The sequence below is a fragment of the Hemicordylus capensis genome, chromosome 3, assembly GCF_027244095.1.
Source record: "Hemicordylus capensis ecotype Gifberg chromosome 3, rHemCap1.1.pri, whole genome shotgun sequence".
Classification (NCBI taxonomy): Eukaryota; Metazoa; Chordata; class Lepidosauria; order Squamata; family Cordylidae; genus Hemicordylus; species Hemicordylus capensis.
Window position 1 is genome coordinate 231,149,015 of NC_069659.1, and position 19,183 is coordinate 231,168,197.

Sequence of the window (19,183 nt, forward strand, 5' to 3'; positions counted from 1 at the left end):
AGTGTCGGAAGCCTTGCTCTCTCTCATCATCTCTGGTGGTACGGAACAGGGCCTCCTTGGTTGTGGCCCCCAGTTCTTCCCAGGGAACATCCAGCAGACTCCCTCTCTTTTTAATTTTAGACAGTACTGTGTTCTTTTTTTTTTATTGTACCCTGTTTTGAGTGTACCTCTTTTCAATACTTTGTGTATTGTACTGATATTCAGCTTGTAGTCAATGTGATTGCCCTTTAAAACAAGTTGTCATGTCTAGTGCTATTATCTCCCTGTAGGTTGCAACAAAGTACTCTGAAAGCAACACACATCTGTGTAAATACTGTACACAGTTGGCTATAAATTTCTGAGCTGTCTATGGAAATATTTAGGGTTGTGGTGTGACTGAAAGTTTCTGTATCAAAATTGTTCCTTTATTTGAAGATGTAGAAATAAACCCTGTTTACTGTACCTGGCATTAGCATAAACTGCTTAAATAGTACAAGAAGGTACAGTTGTAATCTTGAAGTAGTTTGCTAATAGCTAATAAGGAATTTCTATCAGTAGCATAATCTGACTCAAAATATACTTTTTAGGAGCGAGACAAAACACAGATGATCACTGTTAATCGAGATCTTCTAATGGCTTTCGTTTACTTTGATCAATGCCATTGTGGGTACCTTCTTGAAAAGGACTTGGAAGAAATACTGTACACACTTGGACTGCATCTCTCACGTGCTCAGGTTTGTTGCTTAAGTAGTTGTATAATATCTACATGAAGCTGCTGGGAGAGATCATCAGGAGATTTGGTGCAGGATGTTATCAGTATGCTGATAACACCCAAATCTATTTCTCCATGTCAGCCTCCCTTAATGCTTGCCTGGAGGTGGTGATGGGCTGGATGAGGGATAACAAACTGAGGCTGAATCCAGATAAGATGGAGGTACTTATTGTGTGGAGTTGAAACTCAGGAGACTATTTTGATCTTCCAGTTCTGGATAGGGTCACACTCCCCTGGAAGGAACAGGTATATCATCTGGGGGTGCTTCTGCATCTGAACCTCTCCCTGGTGTCCCAGGTTGAGGCGGTGGCCAGAGGTGCTTTCTGTCAGCTTTGGCTGATATGCCAGCTCCGTCCATTTCTTGATATGAATGACCTCAGAACGGTGGTACATATGCTGGTGACCTCTAGGCTGGATTATTGCAATGCGCTCTGTGTGGGCTGCCTTTATATGTAGTCTGGAAATTGCAGTTGGTACAGAATGCGGCATCCAGGTTGGTCTCTGGGTCATCTCGGAGAGACCATATTACTCCTGTGTTGAAAGAACTACATGGGCTGCCGATAAGTTTCTGGGCAAAATACAAGGTGCTGGTAATTACCTATAAAGCCCTAAACAGCTTAGGCCCTGGGTTTTTAAGAGAACGTCTTCTTCGCCATGAGCCCCATCACCTGTTGAGATCTTCTGGAAAGGTACGTCAGCGGTTGCCACTGGCTCGTCTGGTGGCTAATCGGGGACAGGCCTTCTCCATTGCTGTCCCTGGACTTGGAATGCGCTCCTTGTGGAGATAAGATCCTCCCCACCCCTGGCAACTTTTTAAAAAGACGCTGAAGACATGTTTGTTCACCCAGGCTTCTAATTAGATTTATAGTTTTCATACTTTTAATGTTGGGTTAATTATAAACCGACCAGAGATGCAAGTTTTGGGCAGTATAGAAATGTAATAAATAAATTAAATAAATAATAGTGAATCTTTAGAAAGGCTCTTCATTTTGATTTGTACATTGTGGAGCACACAACTTGCACATCTCTGAAACTGCCTCTGGGTTCTATCCTAATTTTCTGTAGAGTGCTGCTGCATCATTGGAACTCCTTCTGTTTGCACAAAGACCTCTTATGTAAACATAAGTCTCCTTCCGTGAGTGGAAGTGACTTCCAAAAACAGAGCAGCACTCTGAATAAGTTTAGGATACTGCCTAGAGCAGACAGAGGGATGTAATGATTTAAAGATGTAGAATAAACCGTCTAACTGCTCTGTGTTCTGAAATTGTGTATTCCTTTTACTGACTAAGAATTGTCTAGTTATTCTTTCGTATCTGCATCATCCTCTTCTAGAGATGGGAATAAAACAGCATATTTGTTTTACATGCTTTGTGAAAAGTTATCAAAGTCTGCATGCATGTAGAGGAATTCAGCTGTCAAGAATTTACTTGCAAATTACCTAGTGCTATAAAATTTGCAAAAGTAACAATTAAGAACTTTGCATTTAATATATCCATGTAATGTAATGTATATGATACAAATAAATATTACCTTTGAGCAACAAAAAGGGTAATATGTTTCTGGTATCTTGTGTTTTTCAGGTTAAAAAGCTACTTAATAAGGTAGTACTTCGTGAATCTTGTTTTTATAGAAAATTAACAGATACTTCTAAAGATGAAGAGAATCCAGAAGAAATGGATACTCCACAGGAAGATATGCTAGGTAACCATTTTATTGACTTTAGAGGCATTTCATTCAACTCACTGTGGTACTTTAGGTGGGGGCATATCTCTTTCCCTCCTTGGGTTGATAAGATCCTTCAAGAAAATAGTAATCGTCTGGAATTCAAGGTATGTAGTGTGCCAAAAGAAGACTTTGTATTTCAGTCTTCTGCTGAAGTAGTGAAAATGTGGAGCAATTGGATCCAAAGGTGCCTTGCGTAAGGAGAAGGGCACTCCTTATGCAAGGCTCTCCTGTCTCTCCCGCTGCCGGTTCCATCCCTTGAACCTCATCTTGCGTGGTTCCGGAGCAGATTGTGGGGGAGGGGTGCATGTGTGTGTGTGGGCAGGAAAGCCTGGTTGCATAAATGGAACTTCACTTGTTCTTTAACCCTATATGGAGCCATCCAAAAAACATTTTTTCACAATATTATTTTTCCTTTAATGCTTTGGGGAAAGGTGACAAACACTTGCTTTGCAAACTCATTATTCATAAGTCCATTAGAGTCATTGGGAAAATGTGGAAAAGAACTAGAGGCTGGTAGTGTTCAGCTGCTGTTGTTTTGAAGATTATGAAATAAATTTGGTTCAGTTTTACGGTATATAAAGGTATTTCTTAATCTACTATAGGAAACAGGCCACTACTACCATCACCTGCTATAAAAGTAGAATCTAAAGGATCAGAAGAAAATGTTGGTCTCATTGTGTACAATGGAGCTATGGTGGATGTAGGGAGTCTCCTGCAGAAACTAGAGAAGAGTGAAAAAGCTCGGGCTGAGATGGAACAAAAACTTCAGTCACTAGAAGAAAAGACAGGTGAACTTTGGATTATTGTTTCATGCATTCAGAAGGGATTATTATTTTTAAAATTCAAGCATCTCTCATCATGGGGTAGTTTAAAAATGACAAAATTAAAGGAAAATACTAATAATGGCCATGAACCAATGAAGAAATAAATTGTTGTTGTTCCTGTTTATATGTTTAAATATTGGAGGGGGGCGAGTGCCAGCAGTCAGTGAGATAATGTATTTCAGTTGACATACCCCACTAAAATACACTAGTTTGTGTGGTATATTGGGAAGCTTTGAACACTTCATAAGAGCAGCACTGATGGATGTGTGAGTGACTTGTGCTTTTCACAATTCTGGAGCAAATGTCTACAGGGGTGAAGAGTTTGTGCATTTCACCCAACTTCATCCTCCTGGTCAGATGGTATCGACACAGGAGTTCTTTGAAGTTAACCCAGAAGCACAAAAAACTACATGGAGTGCTTGCATACCCAATATGGCTGCTTCTGTGTAGTAGCTGAAGGGTCTCCAAATGGTCCTCAGAAAAATCATTATTACACAGATCCTTTTATGCAAAACAGTATGAATCAACTCCCCATAAAGAGCCAAACACATGCAATATTTTCCCCCCCAAAAATAGAATTAAAAGATAAGACAAAATTGCTAGATGTACCAGTTCAATATTTTGGACATTATACCCTGCCAAACATGGTTTTAAAAGCCCTCAGAACTGTTTACAAATTACACAATCATTAAAAACATATCAACAGTATACTATCACCCCACACACACACACACACACAAAAAGCATTGCTGAGAATAAAATTCACAGCAGCCATCCACTTTCTCCAATAAAATCTGAAGCCTGGATTCCAGTTAACTTCCATATGCCTCCTGGAATAAAATGTCCTTCACTAATTTTCCTAAAAGCCCTAATTGTGCTGGCCTATTGAACTTATTTGGGGGAGCATTTCCACCTGATGGCATCCCTGCCAAGGGCTCATTGCCCATTGTTTCAGACAGAGGTAAAGCAAGGCTCTGGACCCTAAACATTTGGACTTTAAAGGTCTTAGAAAATAATTAGGAGCTAGTACAGTTCTTTCAAGACAGGTATGATATGCTCCCAAGGCTTGCTCCAGTTACGTTTGCTGTTTTCTAAATCAATTTAAATAATCTTGCCTGCAGACATAAAAGTAAAGATGTAATTAATCATCAGTAAGTGTTTCTAGCTCTGTTTTGTACTATGACTTCAGAATTGGGGAACACAGTATTTAAAAGTAAGAGTGTGTGGGGGTGGGTGGGGGGGGAGGCACTATAACCTTGCAGACAAAGTGAAAGAGAGTAAATTATTTCATTGTGTTCTATTTTATCAGATGAAGATGAAAAGACTATATTGAACTTGGAGAATTTGAATAAAGGCCTGTCTACAGAACTTAAAGAAGTGAAAAAGGACCTCAGCCAGCTACAAGATAACTTGAAGGCATCAGAAGATACAAATTTGCAGTTTGAAGGGCAGCTGAATAAGACAATCAAAAGTTTGGCTACAGTTATGGATGAAATACACACTGTTCTTAAGAAGGTTAGGATTGTGTAATTCTCTCCTATAAATGCCATAAAAGGAATAGCAGAAGATCAAACAGGCTGTAGTGTAATTATTGTGCACAGAAAAATTTTGATTAGTTAAAAGTTCAGTCTAGACCCCCAAGATTAATGCAGGTTTTAACTTCAGGAGAACAGGATGGGCTCCTTTAAGGCCCCAAAACACACATCCAACATTATAGAATCTAAACAAACAGGTGTTGAAAAACTAACTACACTGTATTGTCAAACACAATGAAACATTTCCTTCATACATTTTTCACTAACAAGCATCCTTCCTCCAAGGAAAACAGAGTGGTATACTTGGTTCTCTCTAACCCCCCTCTGGCAGGTTACACTGAGAAAGGGTAATAATGAGCCTCTTGTGTGGAACACACATCCAAAAACTGAGTCTTCAAGAAACATAGAATAAGATGGGCAGTTTCCTTGGCAGCACTTAACTGTTGTTCTAGTCAAGCAAGTTTGAAAGACAAGGGAGAAATATAGTCTCTGTCATGTAGATAGAAGATACAGTAGCATGTCTGGAAGATTCACCCTAAGGAGCCAAAAAGCTTTAAGAAGTTAGGTTGCCTTTGATTGATGAGAGTCAGTACAAGGGAAGGGGTGAGGATCTGTGTGGTTGATTTAGCTTGCTACCGCCTCTAGGAGGAGGTACAGAATGTACAGTTTTGAGTTTATAATAGTTATTATTGATTTGTTGTAAATCACCTTGGATTCATTGTGGGGAAAGGTGGGGTATACATTTTTAAGGTCAATAATACATGGAACAAAGCTTGGTACTTGTGCTTTTATGTAAACTGCCTAGAGTCATGAATTGAAGCGGTATATAAATGTATAAATAAAATAAATCTAATGGCATTCTACTTGCTGTCATCTGACTATTGGTGAGTAGGAAACATACGGTGGTTGAAATTAGGTTAAATAGCAGCAAAAAGTATGTTTATAGTCTCATTGTTTTGGCCCTTGTAGTTGGTAAAAAGCAAAGGTTCTTGATTCTTGATGCTGCATTATGCTGAGTCAGACCATTGTTCCATCAGTATTGTCTTCACATACTGGCAGCAGCTTCTCCAAAGCTACAGAAAGGAGTCTGTCTCAGCCCTATTTGGAGATGCCAGGAAGGGAGCTTGGAATCTTCTGCATGAGAGCATGCAGGTGCTCTTCCCAGAGTGGCCCCATCCTCTAAGGGGAATACTCTATCCAGTGCTCACACATGTAGTCTCCCATTTAATTGCAACCAGATTAGACCCTGCTTAGCAAAGGGTAGAATTGTTGCTTGCAACCACAATACCGTCTCTCTCCCTTTGAGTTGGCTGATGGATCAGTAGCTGATAGACGTTCTGCACATTTAGTTTGACAAGTGATACCTGATGTTATCAAGTGAATAATGCAGCATGGCTTAGGATTTCAGCAAATAATGCTCTTGTCTTGTCCCCCTCTCCCACAGGATATTGTGAAGAATGAAGATAAAGATCAGAAATCCAAAGAGAATGGAGCAAATGTATGACTAACTTGCTGCTGCTGAAAATAATTGTGTTACATAATGTAATATAAATCATGAAACTGGAGTGTATGAAAGTGATGCATGTTTGATTTAGTAGTATAAATACCTTTGTCCAAGCAAGGATGTATAAAGTTTTATAAATGTGTGAGCCTGCTTTAAAGGATTGCTTGTAATTCATAGCCATCAATTTATTAGACACTCCTTGAGTAAAATAATTTTGCATAGTTTGAACGCTAATAAAGTTCATCAATTTAATGGAAAGTAGCAGGTATTTAATTATCAAATGTTTTCCTTTAAAGTCTAGTAGAAACATTATTTTCATTATTTATAGAAATATCATTCTTAGGATTTTATTTTGGTGTAATTAGTCTTTTTAAATTCAGAAATAAATCATAGCATGCTGCTTAATTTTGCAAGTAAAGATTTTTAAAAGAAAACCTCAAATTTCTTGTCACAATTTTTTCCCTTTAAATCGTGACTTTTCTCTCGATTTTCTCTTACTTCTTGTTTGATGTACAGTAATTGAGTTTAAAAAATAGCAAGGAAATTATCAGAACATTGGTAGGTCAGGGTTTATATTAAAATATAAATTTGTTTTACTATACATGTTTTGTATTCTTTGAAATGTTCTATCTTCATTAATATTTTCCCTACTTTTTTTTTTTAAAAAGTGTGTGAAATTGTACTATTGCAAACTAGGCCAGTAGATGTCAGTATAATGCATTATTTGGAGAAATTGCAACTAGTTTTATATTGGCTTTCATTAAATTGGCTATTTACTTTCCCAGTGTTAATTTCTTAAAATTTATGACAGACCTCAAGGTGCACAAGTAATACTTGTTAAGGTGTTTTGGAAGTTAATAGGTTGTTAAGTGTATTTCACACAAGTTCATAAGAAATCTAAATTTGAGAATTTACTTAGCATTTTTGTTATAATGAAATGTGACAGAAAAGAATATATTTGGGTAATTGACTTTTTCTCAATTTAGGAGTAAGTTTAATATTAAAATCTGAATCAGAGGTAAAGTAATGTCTTCTGTGTTTAGCTGTAATTGAGTAGCTGCCAGAGTGCAATAGTATATGGTGTTGGGAGAAACATTCAGATGTTTGAAATTGTTCTGTCCAAAAGAACAATTAATACTTTGCATCAGTTCTGACTTTAGCTCTTTAGGTTCTCCTCTGTAGCTCCTTTAGCTCAAACTTCATTAGCATTCTTGGCTGTGAATCCATCTTGAATAAACATCGCCCATTCCTAATCATACTGAAAACAATACAGCATTTTACCCTTCCAATCAATTGAACTTTTTAAAGAAGCACTTGTATTGGATATAGTTATAAACTCTTGAGCTTCACTAATTATTGGAGAATGGCAGTGGATTATGACATAAGGCTATTTTGAACAGTTAAATGGTCACTTGTTTACAAAAAATATTTTAAGTTCACCTGGCATCATTTTGAACACAATACTTTTCAGTTAAATTGGGATTGACATTCAGCTGTAAATCATTGTGGATAATCAAGGGATACATATGCTTATGTACTTTCATCCAGATTCTAATATTTTATGCCTGTTTCACTTCACAGGGGCCCCTTCTCAATTGTCAGTCCTTTAGGCTTTCAGATATACATTTTGAACAGACTAATTGACTCTTTGCATTCCAATGAAAAATCTCAACAGGGCTTTTACATGCTCTCTCTTTCTATCCCCTCACCCCCACCCCTCCACACAGGTGAAAGTAACAAATGAATTAGGCTGGGCTATATTTGGATTGTCTCATTCAAATAATCTGTGCCCACAGTGAATAGGGGATTTGTGTTGAGTGAGTTGAGATACTACAAACACAAATCTTGTGCAATTTTAAGTCTTTAACTGCAAATATAAATCTGATGGGAAAAGAGATGTGAAGTCAGTTTTGTATTGTGACAAAGTTTGTGGAGGAAATGTAAATGAAAGCATTGAGGCAAGCAGCACATTCAGGGTCATATAAAGGATAGATGGTGAAACAGGGAATTGGCACTGATCGCTAAAGGCAGAGGAGCAAATCCATGGTAAAATAAAAGATTAAGAAAGGACTAGAGAGAGAAGTAGGGCTTCTGAAGAATGCCCATTTAGTAAAGGCAAGACAAGAGTTGGGGGTAGTGGGCAAAATGGACTGATTTTGCAGCATGAAAAGCAAAGATAAGACAGCAGTAACTTTTTGAGTAGTACTGCAAAGTAGAGTCCTACAGTACTGGAGGATAGTTAGGCTTGCAATTAACAAAGACTGAGCCAGATCCATCAGAGTTGTGGCTTGTAGCTGGTCATACAATATCATTTTTCAGACTAAACACCCATGTGACAGAATGCCCCACTGATATCTATCTGCTAGCTCTGAGTAGTGGGTTATACTGTTCCCTAAGAATGATACATTGGTGCTATCATTATGCATTTAGCTCTGATAAAATGTGTAGCTGATAGCAATTTTATGGCATTAATTTGTATTGTAGCATATAGTGTCCTACTTAAGGACTCTGCATACTAAGATCTTAGAACATCATTAAGCTAAAACAAATACACATGACAGAAAGCACAGCTTTTGTGGCTGACCTAAATAGTCTGGTACATATGCAACAAACAACCAAACAGGGGGAGGGGGTAAGCTTTTCAACCTCCATAATTGCTTTGTCGTAAAATTGTCTGATCCCCTAAACTACACGATCTTCTTAGATATTAACTTCATGGATCTGCAATTTACATTTTTTAGTAGCTGTGTTGGGTGTAGCAAAACCAGACTAGGAAACTTATTGTGGCAGAAGCTTTCATAGGATGGCCCATTCATCGGACAGGGTGAGGCAGGGGCCTGTGTTCAATAAATGACCATTGCGGTGGGTGGCTTTAATTTTTTTCTATAGTGCCTCTTGCACTGCAGTTTTTAAAAACTGTTTTACCTACTGCCGCTGCTGCCACTCCTTCCCCTGCTGCCCCCACCACTTGCCTCCTGCCCCTCCACTTCTTGCCCCCACCACTTGGTAGCTGATTCACTTGGGCGGGGGTGGGTTTCCATGGCTTCTCACTCAGAGAGAAGCCATCAAACCCCTTACCACTGTGCAACCAGCTACAAAATGGAGGGCATTTGTGTGCCCAGATGCATACCTTCCATTTCTTGTCTGGCTCATGATCGCTAAGAGGTTTTATGGTTTCTCTCCTCATTTGAGAAGTCAGCACTGGGATCACTGGCTACTGAGCAGTGGTGGCAACGAGGAGTGGCAGGACTGGTGACAAATGGTGTGGGCAAGGGGTGACAGCAGGGTGGTGTGGGCAAACTGTGACAGTAGCAAGCAGCAGGAGAGGGGCAAGGACCAGATGGCAGGGTCCCTGGGGGCCTGTGTTTATTGGACACCTTTTGAATGCCACTAGCTATGCCCCAGGGAGAGGCAAGCGATTGACTGCTTTCACTGATGTCTCACCACTTCTGGCTCCTTCATCCCTCTGATCCACCCTTGTTCTCCAACTCCATCCCTTCTGTGTCTGGGCCTCTGCCTGTTTAAATAACAGAGGGCTGGGAAATTGCAGCAGCGGTTAATGATTAAACATGTCCTGCCACTCCAACTTTGCCACCCTCTTATCATTTAAACAGGCAGAGAGCAGTGATAGCTGCAGCCACAGCTAGTGGTGTGCCGAAATGCAATCAACATCCAAATGATTGACACAATCCTTTTTTAAAATCTATGGCTCCCATGGCCCCTTTAACGAGGAGAGCAGGTCCCGCTCGCCACAACTTCCGTTACTCTGGTGCTCCTCCGAGATAATCTTCGCATGCCGGCAGGGCATCTCCCATCTGCTCCTGTGCACGACACTAGCATGCACATGGCCTCCACACTTGCACAGAGGCCATGTGCGTGCTGGTGTCACATGCAGGGACAGCTAGAAGATGCCCTGCCGGCACATGAAGGTATCCAGGAGCAGCTGCCATGGAGCCTACTGCTGATCTCTGAGTCCACCTCTGTGCTTATAGCCAGGGCTAGATTAAACCCTGCTAAGTTCTATAAAGCTTAAGGCCCCATAGCATTTTTAAAAATTGTTTTAACAAAAAGGATAATAATAGAAGTAATGTTTTATTTATACTTGGCAAAGTTGCAATTAACTGTTTTTCTTAAGATTAGTTTTTAAGTTGCAATAAGCCTATTTGCATTAGCAATATCTTTTACTGAACATACATTATAATCTCTTTTTTAAAAAAAAATTCAGAGAGACTAATGTACAAAAACACAAGAGCAGTTACACAGTTCAGCATTACTAAATTGAAAAGGCTATGGCAGTGGGGTGGGGACGAGTTTGTCCCTGGGCCCATGAGATCCCTCTTACTTGCTGGGAAATAGCCTGCTCTTTGCTTTCCCCTCATACCCCCGCCCCTTACTCAGGGGCAAGCTGCTGGCTTCTGATTGGAGTTATGATATTATTTGCATGAGAGAAACGGCATACCAAGAATGCTTCCTGCCCCAAAATCTATATAGTTCTTCTGCAGCAAATAAACCAGTTTCAGGGGAGAAGAAAGCAAGGGGCCTAATTGCCACTTCCTCCTTCAGGGCCCGCTTCAACCTTGCTATGTCCCTCTCTGATACACAGAATAGCAATACTGTACTTACCAAAATGTATGTATGGCAATTGTGTTCTATACACACTTTGATAGTTCCAGTCACCAAACCGTTTGTTTTAACTAACATATTGAACACCCTTACAGCCTTCTGTATCCTGGCCTTTGTCCCATCTCCTTATGTATACCAGGATGCTCGACCCTCCTAAATGTATCTTAAAACAACACTTCCTCAAGATCATAACAGTAATAAAGCACACACTCAGTTACATTTTTTTCCTTTCAACCAATTATGTACAACTTGAAATCTAGTCATTTTCTGTATTTAGAGGCCCCTCATAATGTGAGGCCCTAAGCTGTCGCTTCCTTGGCTTGTGCCTAAATCTGGCACTGATCAGAGCCTTTGAACGGTGGTGATGGCAAAGCAGCTCCCTTGGGGCCTAATCAGTAGGAGAGGGCCTCCTGAAGCTGGCCCTGCCTTTCATTGTTAATGTTAAAGAATTCTACAGGGAGCAAAGGAGGGACTCCTTCCTGCTGATTCACACACACTTTCGTTGTTCCATTATTACAACCACCTCTGAACTGAACTGCATGTGTGAAATGACCCATTTATGATCAAGTACGGCAGCGATCTAGGAAGATGCTGAAAGGCATCATCTCACATCGCACATGGAGGTACAAACACCCTTTGGAGAAGGGCTATATGTATTTCTCTAATACACATCAAACATACTCAAGAACTGATATGTGTCTCATGTCACAATCAATATTACCAAAGTTTACCAAAGTAGAGATTTGCACCTCTCACACCGATCATAATCTGTTAGTCGTTGAAATAATAAGAGTCCAATGTTCCAAAAAGGTGGAGACTTAGCAACCTCTTGTTGCTTAATGAAGATATTAAGTAGAAGTGTTTGAATGAATTGAGGAGCTTCTTCCAAATCAATTTGACACTGGAAGTCTCTTTGTTTACAGTATGGGAATCAAGTAAAGCTTTTATGAAGGGGTTTCTTATTTCAATGGCTGCGAACAGAAAGAAAGCTAGACAGAAGCAGAAAGAGATTTTGATTGCCAAGTTACATCACTTGGAATTAAAGCATAAGGAAGATCCATCAGCTGACATATTGCAAAAAATAAAGGCATTGCGTAAAGTAATAGCGATAGAACTAAGTGATGTAAAAGAGACATATAAGAAAATTAATTCTCCCTCAGAAGATGGTTGTATCTGTGGATCATGGGATTGCTTACGACCTCCTGCTCCAAGACAGGGCCAATCAGATACTTCTCCTCCCACAGGAGGGCGGGACAATCCCCTCAGTCTCCAGTTCTTGCCCTGTCTCGCTCCGGGCAGGGTCCGCTCCATGTTGCTCCACTGTTCTTCCTTTGGAATTAATCCCTTCGATACTCATGCACTGGGAAGGAAGGGAACCAAGCGGGTAGTCTTGTTACCTACTGCGACTCCCAGCGCGCCCTGCACATGGCAGTGGAGTCACCGCGTGGGGAGAGGGAAGTTTCTCCCTCCCTCTCCGAAGATTCCGTGGCACATGCTGTGTGCCACGCCGAGTGGGTCGCAGCGACCTCTCCCGCACCCATGACTCAGGCTGGCAAGGCAGCAAAGATGGCAAAAGCTGCAAAGTGCGGCAAGGAAAAGGGCTCCAAGAAAAAGACCAGGTCACGGAGCCAGAGAGCGAGGCCACGGCCGCAACAACAATGGCTCTTCAGGAGGGTGAGTCTGCTCAAGAGGGGTTTGAACGCGGGCACTCCTCCCCCCCCCCCGACAAGCGGTTCTGCTCGTCAGCTCTCCCTTCCTCCGCTGCCGCCGATCAGGGCATTGAGGCCACCTCTGCTGATGATGAGGAGATTCTTCCCGCCTTTGCAGCTCTCCTCTGCCGGGTGGCGGCGGCGGAGGAGTTTAAGCAGCTCCCCTGACCGCCCCTTCCCTTGGTTACTCCCGGCCTTCCCACCCCCTCCGAGGCAGCTGCCATTTTGGAGGAGGGACCAAGAACATCCAGCACAGCAGCAGTGGCCATTTTGGCTACAGCCTGCGCCCCTCACAGTGCTTCTGCTGCTTCTGCCCTCTATCTGGTTGAACACCAGCAGTACAACAGGGCTCCTCCAGTTCTCTCCCTTTGCTGCCCCATCGCCTCTGCAGCGACCACTGAGCTTCCCCAGCTCTCCCCCTGCCGCCCACTTCACAGAACAATGGGCTCTGAGCTTCTCCCCCAGCCCATCCAGCCTCAGTCCGATGTTTCTGAGGCATCTGACTCAGAGCCTGAGGAAGGGGAGCTTTCCAGGTACAATGAGGAGTCCCTTTTAAACCTGCAGCCCCAATACCGCTTCTTCTCTCAGACAGAATTCCCTGTGTTACTGCACAAGATGTGGAAGGCGCTAAGGTTGGAAGAGCAACCCCTACCCAGTGCTAACAAGCCTGAAGGGCACCCCGCAGTACTTCCCTCACTGCAAATGCAGGAGATGGCCGTGCCCTGCCCACAGCTCTTTTTGGATATATTTCAAAAGGAGTGGGACAAGCCCACTGAGAGCAAGGGCCCCCCCTTGGCAGTACAGCGCCAGTACACATCCACTAAGGCCCTCATGGAAAAGCTGCAGGTGCCACTGGTAGATGCAGAAGTGGCCGCCCTCTTAACAGGAACGGTACTCCCCAAGGATGGGAACGAGACCCTGAAAAACACAGACGATAAGTATGATGCTGCCTTACGCAGGTCACATTAGGCAACTACCTTATCCATTAGGGCTTCCACAGCCAACTCCATGTTCGCTAGAGCAGCAGTCTTGTGGGTAAGGGAACTTCTCCACTTGGTTCCTCCAGAATCGACTGCCCTTAGGCAGGGTCTCAACAAACTGGGCAAAGTGGCAACGTTCATGCCCGACTCTTCTCTCGATGCGGCACAACTGTCTGCCAGGGCCCTGGTATCTGATATCACAGTCAGACACCAGTTATGGCTTAAGAACTGGAAAGTGGACCAGAAGTCCCGGTCAAACCTAGCCAACTCGGCCTTCAAAGGGGGCAAGTTGTTCAGGGAGGTCCCCAACCCCATTTTGGGCGAATCTAAAGACAAGAAGAAGGCTAAGCCTCCGGGGACCCAGCAGCCAGAGCGCCGCACCTTTATCTCTTTCTTTTCTAATTCCAAAGACTACAGGTCATCCTTTCGCTCACGCCAGAGCAGACAGGACAGGTTCTCTGGGCCCAGGGCTCAGCTCTCCTTTCGGGACCACCAGCCTCGCTGGACCCAGCAGCACGCGCAGTCAGCCAAGCCTGCCTTCAAGCGCAACCCCGCCCAATGACTACCATCCACAGCTCCAGGTATCCCAGGTGGTGGGCAGGTTGCAGAGTTTTGCTCAGGCCTGGGCACAAACCTGCTCAAACGCATGGGTCCTACAAACTGTGTCCCTGGGGTACTCCCTGGAGTTCACCAGCCAGCCCCGGATTGCCATCTCCCTTCCCCCAGGTCCCAGAAAAAGTCAAAGCACCTCTTGATGCTGGAAGCCATAAAGCACCTGTCCAGCATCAGGGCAATTGAGCCGGTCCCACCGGGAGAGCAGGACCAAGGAGTCTACTCGATCCTCTTCCTGGTCCCCCAAAAGAACGGCGAGTGGAGGGCAATTCTAGACCTGAAGTACGTCAACAGGTACCTGAGGAAGAGGTGCTTTCACATGGAAACCCTATGCTCCATCCTTATGGCCCTTCAAGAGGGAGACTTCCTGGCCTCAGTGGACCTCAAGGAGGCATACCTCCACGTCCCCATCCACCTTCAGGACAGATGCTTCCTGCGGTTCTCCTATTGCCAACACCACTTCCAGTACCAGGCTCTCCCCTTCGGTCTCTCAGCTGCCCCCCAGGTGTTCACCAAAATCATGGTGGCACTTGTGGAGCACTTAAAGACCAAGGGTGTCCATCTTTATCCATATCTGGACGATATGATGGTCCGATCGTCATCTCTATCCCAAGGAGAGAGGGATGTCTGCTCCACTCTGCAGGTCTTTGAGGCACACAGCTTAATTGTGAACCTCCAAAAGAGCTCAGACCAAGATCCTCCACTTGGGGGCCCTCATCGACACATGCAGAGGGACGGTTTGCCTCCCCCCCAAGCGTCGGTCAAAGCTGACTTCCAGGTGCCAGTCCTTAATTGCCCAGCCAAGGTCGGACGTGCTCTCCTTGAGCCAGTTGCAGGGTCTCATGATCTCCACCATAGGGATAGTGCCTTGGAGTCGGTTCCACTCGTGCCCCCTCTAGTTGTTCCTGCTACCCTACCAGGACCTAATCGCACAGAGGTCTCGGCTGAGGGTGACCCTGCTGGGCCCCGTCCGGCGGTCACTGTCCTGGTGGGCCTCCCCAGCAGTTCGAAAGGGCACCTGGTTCCTTCAAGTCAAACGGACACAGGTGACCATGGATGCCAGCCTCCAGGGCTGGGGGGGCCACTGCCAGCAGCTGGTTGCACAGGGACAGTGGGCCGACAACGAAAGAAACAACTCCATAAACTGGCTGGAGCTTCGAGCAATCCTGAACTCCCTCAGGGAGTTTTCCCCACTAGTCCAGAACAGCCACATGCTAGTACGAACAGACAGCACCACTGCAAAGGCGCACATCAACCGCCAGTGAGGGACCAGGTCCTGATCCCTGATGAAGGAGGCCACCAAACTTATGAGATAGGCAGAGGCAAACCTCTTGTCCCTCGAGGGGGACCACATCAGTGGGACCCAGAACACGGTAGTGGACTGGCTCAGCCAGTCCCAGATAGATCAGGCCGAGTGGTCCCTGGACCCTCACGCCTTCCAGATAATTGTTCTAATGTTCGGGACCCCAGAGATAGACCTGTTCGTGTCTCCGGAAAACGCCAAGCTGTCCCGTTTCCTATCAAGATACAGGTCCCGGGGGCGGAGGGTGTGGATGCTCTGTCCCACCCCTGGCTCATGGGCCTCCTTTACACCTTCCCCCCAGTAGCTATAATCTCACAAACAGTGCGAAGGATCCACCTATTTCAGGCAGAGGTCATCCTGGTGGCCCCGCACTGGCCGCACCGCCCTTGGTTTTCGGACCTAGTGACATTATCCAGCGAACCGCCTCTGCCCCTCGGAAGCCATCCCCATCTGCTCAGGCAGGGCCCTGTGTGCCACCCGCAACCAGGCTGGCTCAACCTCTCCGCCTGGAGATTGAGCGGAGGGCCCTAAGCAAATGCGGGTACTCTCAAGCAGTTCAGGACATCATATTTGCTTCTCGCCGCCCTTCCACCATCAGGGTATACCAATCGACCTGGAAGACCTTCTCCAAGTGGTGCACCACACAAAGGGTTGCCCCACTGTCCACATCGGTACCCCAGGTCCTGAGGTTCCTGCAGAAGGGTCTGGAAGAAGGGCTTCGCCCTAACACCCTACGTAGGCAGATGTTCACCATCTCTTCCATCCTTCAGGTCCGGGAGGCCCCCTCCCTGTCTGCGCACCCACACATCCAGAGGTTCCAGCCACGCTGCTCAAGCCTCCCACAGTGCACAGGTTCCCAACATGAGACTTGAGCCTCGTCCTCAGGGCCCTCACGAAACCGCCCTTCGAGCCCTTGAGGGCAGCTCCCCTGAGGATCTTGTCCCTTAAAGTCCTGTTCCTCGTCACCATCACCTCGGCCAGGCGAGTCTCGGACTTGGGGGCGCTTTCCACGCATAAGGAGCTGTGCCTTGTCTTCCCTGACTACGTCCTACTACGCACGGACCCCTCCTATATGCCCAAGGTGAACTCCATGTTTCACAGGGCTCAGGAACTAATGCCTTCCTTTTGCCCACACCTGTCCTCACCCAGAGAGAAGGAGTGGCACTCCTTGGATGTTCACAGGGCGGTACGGGTATACCTTCACCGTACCAAGCCTCTCAGGAGGCCAGACTCCCTTTTTGTCTCATTCAGGGACTGCTCCCTGGCAAGAAGGTATCCACGTCTACACTTTCCCGCTGAATCTGTTCCTGCATTTGGATGGCATACAAGGTGTCAGGCACAGCAACACTGGCAGGAATCACAGCGCATTCCACCAGGAGTGCCGCCGCTACTGCTGCCTTCTCCACCCTGGCTCCCCTGGTTGATATTTGCAGGGCTGCCACTTGGGCCTCCATATCCACTTTCATGAGGCACTATAAGATCCATGATTGGACCTCGGCTGATGCCGCCTTCAGCAGGCGGGTCTTACAGTAGGTGGTGCCTTTGTGAGCCTAGACCAGAGGTCTCACCCAGTGAGGGAGGAGCTTTGGCAGGTCCCATGATCCACGGATACAACCCTCTTCTGAGGGAGAATGAAGTGTTGGCGCTTACCTGAAAGGTCATTCTCAGAAGTATGGGTGGCATCCATCCCCACCCTGTCCTCTGGTTTGCCTTCATGCTTACCCATAATATACAGGACAGCAAACCATCGGGCTCAGGACGGGGATCACAGTGCAAGCTGGATGCCTATTGCATAAGTTGTCTGTAACCTGTTCATGTGTCTTTCTTTCGGAGCGAGCAGCAGCTGTCTATGAACTAGAGACTGAGGGGATTGCCCTGCCCTCCTGTGGGAGGAGAAGTCTCTGATTGGCCCTGTCTCAGAGCAGGAGGTCGTAAGCAATCCCATGATCCACAGATACAACCCATACTTCTGAGGAAAATGACCTTTCAGGTAAGCGCCAATGCTTCATTTTGTTTAAAATATTTTGAGAAAGGGAACAAACTTGATGAGCTACTGGCATATCAATTATGAAAAGAACAGGAGGAGATAACTATTACTTCCATTTGGAATGGCAAAGAATTTGTTTTGTCCACTGAGAAGATGATTGATGAGTTTGTAGAATACTATACTCAACTATACAGAAGGGGTACACCAGATATGGAAAATATATCACAGTACTTAAAAGACACAAATTATTGAATTTACAGAACAGCAGAAAGAATTACTTCATAAGCCAATTGTGGAAGAGGAGACCAGGGAGGCGATAACGCAAGTTAAAACCTAATTCACCCGGGGCTGGATGGTTTTACAGTAGCCTATTACAAATCATTTCAAGAAATTTTAATTAAACCACTGACCCAAGTGATGAATGAGATACAGCGTTGTCATGTCTTGCCTCTCTCGTGGCAAGAAGCTTTTATTTCGCTGACATACAAAGAAGCAAATGACCCAACTCACCCAGAATCATATAGACCTATATCATTATTGAATGTGGACTGTAAGTTTTTTCCTGCAATTTTAGCAAATAGATTAAAGGGATTTATAACTGAGATAATACATTCTGACCAAACAGGGTTTGTATCGAAGAGATATATTAAAGATAACCTAAGATATATCCTTAACACTATAGATATTACAATGGAAAATAAGAAGACTGTGATGACACTTTTAGATGTGGAGAAAGCTTTTGATAATTTTGACTAGTCTTTTCTTTTTAAAGTGTTGGAAAGGATGTATTGCGGAGTGAACTTTATTTCATGGCTTCTAACTATTTATTATTTTATTTTTTATTATTAAAACTATTATACCGCCCTTCCAAAAGGCTCAGGGCAGTTTACATTAAAACACCATTAAAAACAATTAATAATTAAACAAAAATTATAAAACATAAAACAATGATTAACAATTAAAAACATCATAAAACAACAATTAAATAATCAAAACAATTTAAAAACAAGTTTTTAAAAGCTGAGAAAGCCTGGTTGAAGAGATGTGTTTTCAGGTGTTTTCTGAAAATTGCCAGAGATGGGGAGGATCGTATCTCAGCAGGGAGCGCATTCCACAATCTCGGGGCAGCAGCCGAGAAGGCCCATCTCTGTGTAGCTACCAAACGAGTTGGTGGCAACTGGAGACGGACCTCCTCAAGTGACCTCAACCGCCGGTGGGGCTCATAGCGAAAAAGACGCTCTCTTAAATACCCAGGGCCTAAGCCGTTTAGGGCTTTATAAGTTATGACTAGCACTTTGTATTTTGCCCGGAAACCTATTGGCAGCCAGTGTAACTCCATCAACAAGGGAGTAATGTGGTGTCTCCGAGATGACCCAGAGACCAACCTGGCTGCCGCATTCTGAACCAACTGAAGTTTCCGGACTACGTACAAAGGCAGCCCCACGTAGAGCGCATTACAGAAGTCCAGTCTGGAGGTTACCAACAAATGTACCACTGTTTTGAGGTCATTGATCTCGAGAAATGGGCGCAGCTGGCGTATCAGCCAGAGCTGATAGAAAGCACCCCTGGCCACCGCCTCAACCTGAGAAGCCAAGGAGAGACGTTGATCCAGAAGTACTCCCAGACTGCG

At 44.4% G+C, this 19,183-nt stretch overlaps 1 protein-coding gene across 4 annotated transcripts in view; it reads left to right on the forward strand.

Moving 5' to 3' along the window:
• The window catches only part of CCAR1 (cell division cycle and apoptosis regulator 1), a 69,840-nt gene extending 62,900 nt beyond the window's left edge, over window positions 1-6,940 (forward strand). For all 4 annotated transcript variants that reach the window (XM_053309522.1, XM_053309525.1, XM_053309523.1 and 1 more), the window contains exons 21-25: window positions 567-713; window positions 2,332-2,452; window positions 3,079-3,264; window positions 4,610-4,815; window positions 6,280-6,940. In XM_053309522.1, coding sequence (XP_053165497.1) covers window positions 567-713; window positions 2,332-2,452; window positions 3,079-3,264; window positions 4,610-4,815; window positions 6,280-6,339 — 720 coding nt within the window. In that variant the 3' untranslated portion in view covers window positions 6,340-6,940. The remainder of the gene's footprint in view (window positions 1-566; window positions 714-2,331; window positions 2,453-3,078; window positions 3,265-4,609; window positions 4,816-6,279) is intronic.
• Window positions 6,941-19,183: the final 12,243 nt, after the last annotated feature.